A 12646-nucleotide genomic window follows, 5' to 3' on the forward strand; every position below is an offset into this window, starting at 1 on the left:
TCCACACAGAACTACCAGCATAGACACCATGTGCATCTACGTTCCATCTTATCATGCATCCTCCTTAAGTAGCCTAGGCGCTGTCTCTTACAGTCTATGAGCCTAGGTAGAATTACTGGTTCTTTGGCCTTGACCGCCGGTGCATGTATCAATTTACATAGTCTTGGGGATGACTTTGTTTGTGTGAGTGACAGTGGGATGGCAGCTATTGAGTGCAGAGACAATAATAAAGAGACCTGTAATTCCCAGTGATAAGTAATGAATGTGCAAAGAATGGAAGACAAGCGATACTATTTCCTTTAAGGGACTTCTTAAAAGTCTCCAAGGTTCTTTAGCAACATCACAGCTATGATGGGAACAATACCGAACACAAGGTGTCACTGCAGTGCAGCTTAACAACAAGTGGCTTTTTCAATTATCTCCTTGAAGTCTTCAGCTAAAATCAACCTAATAAAGTTGAGAGAGAACGAGACGTGAGATGTTTAAGTAGGAGCCAGAAATAGAAAGTCAACCCAGCTGTGTGTATTTGTGAAAGCCAACAACGTGCCAGATTAAATAAGTCTAAAGCAGGCTAAACAGTGTGTAAAAAAAAACAAAAACCTGGGCACATCACTCATTTAAATAAGGGAACACAATCCAGATAAACGGGAGACTCAGCTGTGTAAAACTGGGTATCTGTATTTGAGGCACACGTGTGGCAGAAACATACAAAACATATACAATACCTGTCAAGGTGGAGTGGTAACTCGTAAAAATCTTATATGGGCAAAACTGTTGAAAAATATTTACATTCCTTAAAGGTTATACAATATAGGCTACATAGAAACATATAAAATTACATTCCCACACTGAGCATTGAGGAAATAATGTGACAACATTTGCATTGTGAGCAAACCCTGATTATGCTGATATAAATCCACATATTACTTCCAACATAATGTAAATATAAATCCAATATGTGGCCCAATCTGCTGTATATCGTCTCTGCAGAAAATGTGCAATGTTCCTTTTAGAATCCATTCACGAATATCTACAATCTTGATATCATACACATATTTGCTGGAGGCGTTTGAATTCTTCTTCTTAAGGCAGTGGGGTGGGCGGGGTGGGGGGGGTTACAACCCCCTTAAATAATCAAAACTGGGCTTGCGGTTTTCCGACAGATTTTCCAATGTTTTTGTTGCATTTTTCAAGGTTTTTTTGGACAATTGTTTCAAAGTTTTTGTCGCCTTTGGACGTTTTTGCTTTTTTTGAGTGTTTTTTCCGAGGTTTTTGACCCTTCTTTTCAACGTTTTTATGTCTCTTTTTTTTCCCGACATTTTCTTCGATGTTTTTGTCGCTTAATCAAAAACATCGATGTTGAACCCAAGGTTACGCCCTTGGGTGTGCGTGTTCATGAATTAGACGGAATTTGTAGCATTGCGACAATGCTTCAGCTTCCTTATTTGTTAATGTTAGCTTTAAAGAAAAATCCCACTGTGAGATAGAATGATAGTAACTGAGATATAACATTAACTACTTGATCCTCCACCAAGATTAGATGGCCCTTATTAGGACAGAGAGAGAGAAAAAAAAAATCCCCATTCTTCCCCCTGGCCATCCCCCCCCCCACCCTCATGTTCCAGGACATAGCTAATGTCCTAAAATGGTCGTATTGTTTTGCTGTTGTATGATTTATAAAATCCTGTGGGTTTTTTTTTTTTTGAATGAACTGTCAGTGACTTCATTTGTGCATAGCCTTCTAAAGAATAGTGGTTTGGACTGTGTCCCCTCCGCCTACATCACTGGGGCATTTTTTTTTTCCAAGACAATTGGCATTCAGCGTTATGTTTCTGGGAATTTGCTTGCGGTCAAAATGAAACCGTGAGCATGAAGAGAAAAAAAGAAAAGAAAAAAAAAACTACACTAGAAACAGAAAACATAGTGTGCAATAATCTTTTGAACAGTTGATATGCTCTGGGTGGATTACACATTAAAACAAAAGACCCTCACATCCTTAATCTTTCATCATCTTACCAAATGTCCTTTCATTAACACAAGAAAGATCTGAAGGCTATCTTGGTGTAAGCGGTAAATAATTCAAGTTTATAGAACAGCATACAGTATGGAATTATAAGATAACCCTGCAGTGGCTTTTTTTTTTCTGAAGACAACGCGTCATAGAATAAAAAAAACAAACACAATGGCTCTTTGCACAAATATTTTCCTTAAAGCTGTGAAACACAACAAAAAATTATTGGTGTGGTTTTTTTTGTCCTTTCTTCTTAGAATGTAAAAATATAAAGTTTATTTCTCCTTGCTGGATGTGAATCCAGTCCAGTTATTTCAGTCTCTTCCGACTGTCCAGCCAGTGGCTCTGTCTCTCACAGTCCGGCGGACAAATGAGATGCTCTCGTGAGGGGGAAACATTTCACCCAGAGAGACGGATTACGATCCAATCAGATGGTCTCGTACAGCAGCATCCCACTGAAGATGGTCAGCGGTTCCGAGGAGTACGCCAGTTTGCCGGTGACGAGGTCGATGCAGACCGTGTCCCCCGCCTTCATGGGCAGGATGATGTTGAAGACAGCCAGAGCGCCGGGGATTTGTTTGGCCTCCGCCATGGGCTTCTCCAAGCCTTCGGGCTGGTAGCCAGCAGAGTCCACTCGGGCCACGCCAGTGTTGGACTTGGACAACACCGCCTCGATCTTCATGTTCTTATGGCCCGTAAGAATGGCGCTGAAGAAGTACTTCCCACTCACTGGAGCTGTGAAATAACCTGGAGGGTGGAAGCAGGTAACAAAGGAGAATTAATGTTGTGTATTTGCTGTGAGAAGTTCAGACTACAGATGTTCCGATACCATTTTTTGCTTCCCCGATGTCGATTCCGATACCTGAACTTGCATATTGGCCGATACCAAGTAACGATTCGATACCAGTATGTTAAAAAATACATTCTATTATGTTTTAACAGCGGTATACTACTATCCCTGTATGGATGTGATATGATTTCTATCATTGTTGTTAAAACTCTTTGTGAAACATGAACAAACACAAACCATAACCGCCATAGAGCTTTCTTTTACTATCCAGTTTGACAGTCAGTCATAATGAAAAAAGAACAGAAATAAACTATCTTAAAGTAGATTTTCTTCTGGGCTAAACTACATATCGGATCGCTGCATAAACTCCAGTTTTCGCTCATTTTAGAGGTTGTACCAGAATAGGTTTACATGGTTTCATTTTCAAAAATCACCATATTTTTGTTGTACTGTACATTTCTGCAGCTCCTCTTTTCACCCTGTGTGTTTAGCTCTCTGTTTTAGCTACAGAGTGAGACATCTCACTTCTGTTCCATCTCTGTTGGGAGTCGCACATGCTCAGTAGCTAGGTAAGGACTACTAGCCAGTCAGAAGCAGAGTATGAGGGCGTGCCACGCTAGCAGCTAGGCGAGCATTATAACGTGTGTTACAAAGTGACCACGTTTGTCTCTGAAGTAAAGGCTGGACTACAATAGAGCTGTTTGGAGCAGTTGGTGAACAGTGTTTTCTGTTGGAGATGGTAAGTCCCTTTGGGGTGGACTTTGGTCTTTTTCACTTTGTAAACCTATAACATGCACAAAAAAAAGATATATAACACAATAAAGGAAAGGGAAAAAGCCAAAAAGCATAATATGAGCACTTTAAGCAAAGGGCCGCGGGTCGCACTCGGACCCAGGCCGCTGCGGTAAGGACTGAGCCTCAGTAGAGAGACAGAGCACATCGCGTCATACTTTGAAAGCCACGCCCACTGGAGGGGAAAACAACTCTCCATTGACTTGTATTGCGTGAAGGTTTACTCCTTGTCAATGCCCTCTACTAGCAAACAACAGAAAAATGCCTAAAAGCTGCTGTGTGGTGATATTCACTACCAACAGGGTAAATAACCCATGACTTAAGTTTTTATATGCAGCCACTGGGAGAAATGGGCTTTTATGAAGACAAAAGTGGATACAGACATGAGGAGTTAGCAGGGAGAATAGGACGAATGTGGGATCCTGACACTAAGCTAACAATATGTTAAGCATTTTGTTACCAAGTCAAATATCCCAATGTTATTTTTAGGCTAACTATATCAGAGACGGTTTAGAACCGAGACGCCCCAACTCAGAGTAGTTTCCTGTATCTGTTTCACGTGGGCTCTGCCACGGCCATGCCTCCTCAGGAGACTAGCGGCAGGTCCTGAGCGTATTGATTCTACAGGGAGAAGTGAACATGAACACAGATTATGACCGATTCATTTTTCAAAAGCCACATATCTCCAGAACATTCTGACACTAAAATGGCATTTTTTGGAGAGAAAATTGACTTTGTTTGAGACCTGTTTCTGTCTCAGGACCAAACTCTCGCGAGATCTGGCAACACAGAGAAGCTAAAGTCAGCTAATCTAAACTAATCTCCGTGATGCTGAATATGTCTTTTAGCTGTGTAAATATCTAACGTTAGCAAAAGAACATATTAATAAATGATAAAAAAAATTACTTTTCATCCATCCACACGACGTTCACTACACTTTCAAACGAGGCCACGCCCTTTTAGAAGACCGGAATTGTGTACCGTTTCAGACTATTGGCGCTGCCTGAAATGCGCTATCTGCAGTATAGAGGATCTTTGACTATTTGTCTGTAAGTTAAGCTAACACAAGTAACGTCAGACATATTGTTAGCTTAGTGTCAGGATCCCACAGTCTCCCTGCTGATTCCTCATGTCTCTATCCACTTTGGTCTTCATAAAAGCTCAGTTTTTCGGGTCAGCAGCTTTTAAAAACTTAAGTTATGGGTTCTTTACATTGCTGGTAGCTCACATCACCACACAGCAGCATTTAGGCATTTTTTCTGTTGTTTGCTAGCGCTCTGTCTCTATATGGGGCGCACGCTTAACCAGGTGAGCTACCAGGGCGCCCCTAATCAGTTCATCCTTGAGTCCAAGTGGACGGAGCTCTGATCTTTTTACCAACCTAATTGAATCAGTTCACGCTTGAGTTCAAGTGGATGTTTGTGCCAAGAAATTCCCTCCAGGGGGTCACGCGATAACGCGTTCACGACGGACGGACGGACGTTCGACAGACGTACGGACAGGAAGAAGAAGTATTCATATCCTTACTTAAGTAAAAGCACTAACACCACACTGTAAAAATACTCTGTTACAAGTAAAAGTCATGCATTGAAAACGTGACTTAAGTAAAAGTATGTAAGTATCATCAGGAAATTGTACTTATAGTATTAAAAGTAAAAGTACCCAATGCAGAAAAATCCTCACATCTTAGAAATTGGAAACCGATCCAAACAGTTCTGTTAATCTGTTAATAAAGTTCGGCTAATCATTTCAGCTGGATTTTTAGGCCTGTATATTGTTGGGTTGTTTAATTTATAATAACACATTGTATTTTATAAACTACATGTGTTTTGTGTGCAAAAACCAAATTTGTTAAGTGTAACTAAAGTTGTCCGATTAATGTACTAGTGGAGTAAAGAGTACTATATTTCTCTCTGAAATGTAGCGGAGTAGAAGTAGAAAGTGGCATGAAAAAGAAAAGACTCAAGTAACGTACAAGTGCTTCAAATGTGTACTTACAGTAAGTACAGTACTTGAGTAAATGTACTTGGTTATATTCCGCCACTGCAGGCAGACAACCCGGAAACATAGCGCAGCCGTCGCCATCATAAACAAGAGAGTACTGCTCCTTGGCATGCACCTGTTCAAATTCCAGCCGGTCTAAAACTCACCTGTTTTGGCATCGTAGACGTTGTTTTCATTGACAAAGACGTCGTTGAACACTATGGTCCCCGTGCTTCTCATCGGGCGAGTCAGCGCGGCGGAGAAGGAAAGGCGTGGCACGTGGGCATCGGACCCTGCAGGACCTGATCCCGGCGGAGAGACGGAGAGCACGAGTTAGTATGAAACAAAGATCACACAGTAAGGAGTGCTTTCATCTGCTGTTTAGTAAGAACAACACGTACCCTGTTCACCTCTGAGACCTGAGAAGTAAGATGAAAGACAAAAAAAACAGTGAATTAATCATCCAACAATATCATTCTCGCTGTGTATTTTCTATTCTCATTTAAATGTATCCACAGTAGATGTGAAGAAATAAACATCCAAGATACGGCTTGCAGGTCTAAATCAATAAATGTTATTATTAGGGCTGTCAAAATGAACGTGATAACGATTATATTTAATATAATAAGATGATTTGCGATTAACTTACGATTGAACTATGAACAATCATGCGATTAATTGCGATTGAATATTTGAACTGATTGACAGCCATGGTTTTTATATTAAACGTGAAATCACATAACTCAAAGACAAAGTTTGTTGTCTTTACCTGGGGGTCCAGTTAGTCCCTTCTTGCCCTCTGTGCCTGGAGGTCCCACCCGCCCTTGGGGTCCTACGGGCCCCTGGGCTCCCCGCTCGCCTCTCTCTCCACGGGGGCCCGGTAGACCAGGTGGACCTGTGGGCAGGAGAAAATTTAATGAGACATCACAGTTGGGAAACACACTCCTAAAAAAAACACTTTTTTAACAGTTATAGTTTCTCTTAGAATTGTAAATAAACATGCACAGTAAGCCATGAAAGCTAAGACATTGAACCTGGTGGACCTCAGGATGGGCCTTTCACCCTCATGTTTACTAAAACTCCTCTTTCTGACAGATTGCAGACTTTTCATAGGCTTTTAAGTAAATGCTTGTCAGGATGACAGCCTGGATTCTTTCTTTGGTCTATTTTTCCACCACGGCCTCGCCTCCCTTTCCACTGAGTGCTATCTCTTATCCAAATGTCAAATCCCATGCCCCTTGGTCCTCTGCAGTGGTGGAATGTGGAGTACATTTACTCAAGTACCGTACTTAAGTACAAATGTTGAGGTACTTGTACTTTACTTGAGTCTTTTCTTTTCATGCAACATTTTCACTTCCCCTCCGCCACATTTCAGAGAGAAATATTGTACTTTCACTTGTACTCTGTGCTTTTTTTTTTTTGTGTTAGCGAACAGCTTTAGTTACTAGTTACTTTACATACTAGTTACTTTACAAATTAAGATTTCTACACACAAAACAGATGTAGTTTAATAAATACGATGCCTTTCACTCCAACGTATGAAAACATTTCTTGCAAGTAACGAGTAACGAAGACGCTTAGGTGAAATGTATCGGAGTAAAAGTAAAAGATTCCAGGAATATAAATAACAAAGTAAAGTACAGATACGTGAACATTCTACTTTTTCTAAGTACGGTAACAAAGTATTTGTACTTTGTTACATTACAACACTGCTTTTTTTACTCCACTACAATAATCTGACATTTAGTTACTAGTTACTTTACAAATGAGGATTTTTACACACAAAACACATGTAGTTTATAAAATACAATGGGTTAGGGTTAGGGTTAGGGATCAAAACAGTTAGAACTGTTTTGATCGCTTCCAGTTTCTAAAATGTGAGGATTTTTTGTTGTTGCATTGAGTACTTTTACTTTTAATACTTAAATTACTTTGTACATTTTCCTGATCATACTCACATACTTTTACTTATGTAGCATTTTCAATGTAGGGCTTTTACTTTTATTTTTACTAGGGGTGGGGTAAAAAAAAGATTTTTTTGTGACGATTTTTAAAATCGGTTCTTTTACCTAGAATCAATATTTTTTTATTATTTTTTTTGTATTTTTACCAAGGATTGACCTAAATATTTTCTGTTTATACGGTTCCGCCGTCGGCGACTACATCATATCCGTTTCCAGCCAAACAGAGCGAAGGCAGAAAATCCATGTTATGTACTTAATTACATATGAAATAAATGTCAGACTGACTGACTGACATGTGATGTGCATTCTTCTTAGAAAACAATTAGTTTTTAGAAACATCTCACGATATATTGTCTTTAGAAATGTACTATTCAACTTTTGCTTTTACTCTATCAAAGAATGAAAAGAAATCACAATACTCAATACTATTGAATCACAATACTTTTAGAATCGCAATAAATAAAAAATCGCAGTACAAATCAAATCAGCACCCATGTATCGTGAAAGAATCGAACAAAAGCGTATCGTCCCAGCCCTAATTTGTAAAGATTAGTATTAGTACTTTTACTTAAAGTGGCTATATGTAACTTTCCGTTTGGGGTGATTCTAGCGGCCACTTTGGACAAAAGTGGCACTGTTTTTACCACAGCTGCTGCCGTAAAGGTCTTTTCTTTACGGTGCTGTATTGCCCACTGTCAGGGCTTTGAATTAAAACCTGCCAACCCGCCAAATGCGGGTAAAAATTAACTTTGGCAGGTAACATTGCAAAGTTATTAGCCAATTTGTCCGTTGATGAATGAAGCGAACAGCACTGCATCTGTTTGGGTGCAGGAGGTTTGGGCAGTTTTGTGTGTGTTTTACTTTGGAACCATGAGCGCTATGTTGTGACATTGCATGTAACCGTTGGCTACGTTCCTAGCGTGTGTGGCATCGAGCGTGGCATGTAGCCTGGATGCCAGCCAAACTTACCACCCCCCCCCCCCCCACACAACATTTGAGGTCGGGAAGTTCGGTCTGGACTTGATCCGTTGTGGAGCAGCTATGCTCGAAGAGCTGTTCGGACCAATCAAATTGTCAGGGCGGGCTTTATATACGATGATGGACAGATGATCAACAGTAACGTAATCAACCACGTCACCAAAGAGCGCTTGGGTTGAATTTGTTTACAACAAAGATGGCTGCCGCTGGAGAACTGCGATGTGTAAATTCCGCCATCGCGTCTGTTATAGAAGATATCATATTTAAAAGAGGAACAGAGAACCGCCATCAAGGCATTTGTCGATCGGAAATATGTTTTTGCCGTCCTTCCTACGGGATTCGGCAAACGTTTAACATACGCTCAACATAAGTCACATACTCCGTTGCTCTGATTGGTTGGAGGTCTATCCAATTGAGTGCAGAGGCATTTTCTTTTCCTGGTTCGCCCCATAATCACAGCCCAGTGGAGCGGTACCAGACTCATATTCTGACTAGAATCTGAGTATGACGACATCAGGCTAACTTAAATGTATTTAGTGGCACTCATAATCAGTTTTTTTTTTTTCCTGAGAAAACATTTGGCTAGTTTAAAATCTGATTGGCTGGTAATTTAAAGCCCTGAATTACTGAATTAGCGTTACCTGGGTTGTCTTATAGTTGTGATATATGTTTTGCTCAGACAGAAAATCATTCATTTAAATAAGAGAATATGTTACAGATGCATCATTGCTTTTCAAGTGTTGCACACGGTAACTTAGCCTACTTTGGACGTATCGTGAGCTAAACTGGGTATCACTGTCACTGTGTCACGAGCCAAAGCATTATTGTAGCGCCGTCTACCTGCCGTAAATGATTTTGTGACTTCACGGGAAAATTAGACCTTTCCCGATTCATGTACGAGTTTTTTAATTTTTGTTTAAAGTTACATATAGTAACTTCAAGTAAAGGATATGAATACTTGTTCCACCACTGGTCCTCTGCCACTCACCCATGAAGTCCTGTTCTATGAAACTGTGGAACTCCTTGACCAAGTCCAGCACTGAAGAGTTGAGTCTGTGTATGTCGGAGTGGACGTTCTCCAGCTGGACGGTCTGGATATTGTGGATAAGATCTCGGTGAGATGTTACCGTGACGTTGAGTCCATTGACGCAGCTCCACAGCCCAGACACATGTCGGTTCAGGCCCTCCCTGATCCTCTCCAGGCTGTCTGAGAACGAGTCCAAGTGTCCGCACACTCCCTCCAGCTTGGAGAGTCTTCTCTCCAGGCCGTCGCTGGACCGCCGGCACTCCCCCACTTCCGTCACATAGTTGCTCCGGATGATCTGGATCTCTTTTTCCAGACCGTCGAATCGAATCTTCGAGTCATCAACATGCTCTGTCAGCTCCTTCTGCAAATTGTCCACCTTGGAGAGACAATGTAGATAATGTAGACACTTAGTTAATGTGTGTATTTTGGATGAGTTTCTTTCGACATACGTTCTACCATAAATATACTTTTTTCCCATCTTTGCTCGGATTTATTTTCCTATGGTATCTTATACACACAGAAATATGTAAGCATATTATCTGAGCCATGTCTGTCAAGAAGACTAAAATGTTTGTAATGTGCTCAAATATTTTCCTAACTAAAATAACATTATGTGAAAACCCTGTTTGCCAAGATAACCACGGGGCATGTTTGATTGACATAGTGTTGTTTTTAAAGTCCTTTATGAAAAGCTATGTTTCAATATGTACAATTTAATATAACAACACACATCATGAGCACAATTACCATCATTATTATCATCAATGGTAACTTGATCTTTCATGTTTAATTCTACGTATTGGTACAGTGCCTCCCAACATGGGGCTCGGGACCCCCGAAGGGGCAGTCATGAGATATTCAACAAGGAACGTGGCGGGAAATCCTAATATGAAACACATTGTATGTGGGGTTTTCTTTTGCGGTGTGCAAATGTTCCACCAAAACAAGTTCCTTCTCGAGCCACCGTCAGCCACTGCATTGAGTACTTTTGCTTTAATACTTTAAGTACATTTTCTGGATAATACTTACATACTTTTACTTAAGTCACATTTTCAATGCAGGACTTTTACTTGTAAAACAGTGTGGTATTAGTACTTTCACTTAAGTAAATAATCTGAATTCTTCTTCCACCTCTGATGTAGCCAGACCTTACTATATGGTACTAAATTTAACGAATTAAAGGGAGATAATGTTCTGACAGCTTTTAGAGCTTAGTTAGTTGTGTACTACTCTCGCATTGCCAGACCTTCCTACACAGCGCTGCGGAGGAGGGTCTGGCTAGTCCACACAGCATTCCGGGATGCGATATTTTTTCCCCCGCTATGGCCACGCCGAAACCCGCCCTTCAATAGCTAATATTGGCCAGGCGTCCATGCTTACGCAAGGTAACGTAACCTGATTTGTTCAGGTCCCATCCCCTTAACCACTCAAGGTCAAATGCCTAACCCCAACCAATCGACCACTATGGCCACGCCAAGTGGGTCTTGCCGTGGCCATATTTACCCTGCAGAGATCTGAGGAGCAGTTAACCATAGTCCACATAAATCCACCGGAGTTTAGAATTCCAACACAAAGAAAGCGGAAGGTAACGGTCATCCGGCTGAAAAAGAGGCGGAATTTCTGGCGGCAACGGAGCAATCCCGGAAGTGAAACGCCGTGGATATAGACTTGTTGTGTACCTTACCTCAGAGATGAGGTCGTCCTTGTTGTTGGTCAGATCAGTCAGCGTGTTGCCATGCGTCTGTACAGTCCTTCCCAGGCCCTTCAGGGTCTCATTGATAGAGTTAAATGTGACCATGACTCCAGCCAGCTCTCCCTGGATGGACTTCAGATCCCCTCCTAACTTCCCACTATGGACGCCATGGCCATCCAGGCGTTTCTTCAGATCGTTGATGTTGGTTTTACACTGTCCGGTACACTCCTCCACTTCCTCTCGTAGTCGTCCCACCTCCTCCTGAAGGTTGGAGCACACCTGAGAGCATACCGATTCTCCCGAGTCCACCTTTCTCCGCAGATCGGTGAGTTCCGCCTGGCAACTGCTGAGGCCGCTGTTGGTGGAGTTGGCGAGCGAACGCAAGTCGTCCTCTACGCTCCGGCAAATATAACAGTCCTTGACATCACGGCCCAACGTTTCCACCTCGGTGACGATCCGGTTGAAATGCTCGCCACTCTCCCCCGTCACAGCTATTATCTTTTTGACGTCGTCTGTTAAGTTGATCACTCGGTCGGTCAGCGAGTCCCCGGACACGGACAAATCATTCAACCGGGTGTTAAACTTCTGGATGTCCTCTTCGTTGGCCACGACTCTCCACTCTAACGTTTTCATGGTGTCGTTGGTCTTACTGCCCTTTCCGTTAGGCCCGCAGGTCTCATTGCACATGTTTGTGGTCGATGTTAGCCTTCTGTCCAGGAAGGTTGTGATGTTCTCCAGCTGGCTCAGACGCCGACTGTGGTCGGTGACCGTATCTCCTAACACGGACACGTCCAGCTCTATCTTGCCGATCTTGAAGCCGTGTTCGTCCAGCCGACTGAGAACCATGTTGCGCAGCTGCGTGACGTCTCTCTGGACGTTGTCCTTCACGTTGTTGCCTGTGTTGGTGCACCTCTGCTCTGTCTTTCTCACTGTGTTGTTCACCCTTTTCTCCAGCTCTCTCAGTCTGCCGTTCAGCCTGTCCTCCGTCACTCTTCCCTTTCCTCCACCCGTCCCAGCCAGCTCCTTATCCAGCCGCCCTTTAATGGTGTCACACTTGTTAGCCGTAGAGGCGACCCGGACGTCCACTTCCGTCAGCCTCTTCTCCAGCTCGGTGACTGTGTTGCAGCAGGCCTGGGAGCGTTGGCTCTCGCTGCGGGAGATGTCCAGGCTCTGCCTCAGGTGCTTGTCCATGGAGCCAATCAGCTTCTCCAGGGCTTGGATCCGCTCCCGGTCCTCTTGCTGCTGGCGCCTCAGGTCCTCCACACCAGCCTGCAGGGAAACAGGGATTACCAGGATTGGAATTCATTTGCTACTTATATAGTTTGTATCAATTATGTATTAATGTTTTTGTGTCTGTATCAATGTATCTGTAAAAGGAATATGTATCTTCTCTCTATGCTTTTTCCAA

General features: G+C 42.3%; 1 protein-coding gene across 1 annotated transcript in view; it reads right to left on the minus strand.

Moving 5' to 3' along the window:
* Positions 1–658: 658 nt before the first annotated feature.
* emilin1a (elastin microfibril interfacer 1a) overlaps positions 659–12646 on the minus strand; it is a 48775-nt gene continuing 36787 nt past the window's right edge. Inside the window, exons 7-12 of the mRNA XM_078275321.1 lie at positions 11230–12507; positions 9507–9921; positions 6346–6471; positions 5978–5995; positions 5744–5878; positions 659–2758 (exon numbers count right to left, since the gene is read on the minus strand). Coding sequence (XP_078131447.1) covers positions 2439–2758; positions 5744–5878; positions 5978–5995; positions 6346–6471; positions 9507–9921; positions 11230–12507 — 2292 coding nt within the window. The 3' untranslated portion in view covers positions 659–2438. The remainder of the gene's footprint in view (positions 2759–5743; positions 5879–5977; positions 5996–6345; positions 6472–9506; positions 9922–11229; positions 12508–12646) is intronic.

Source organism: Sander vitreus, chromosome 18, assembly GCF_031162955.1.
Source record: "Sander vitreus isolate 19-12246 chromosome 18, sanVit1, whole genome shotgun sequence".
Taxonomy (NCBI): Eukaryota; Metazoa; Chordata; class Actinopteri; order Perciformes; family Percidae; genus Sander; species Sander vitreus.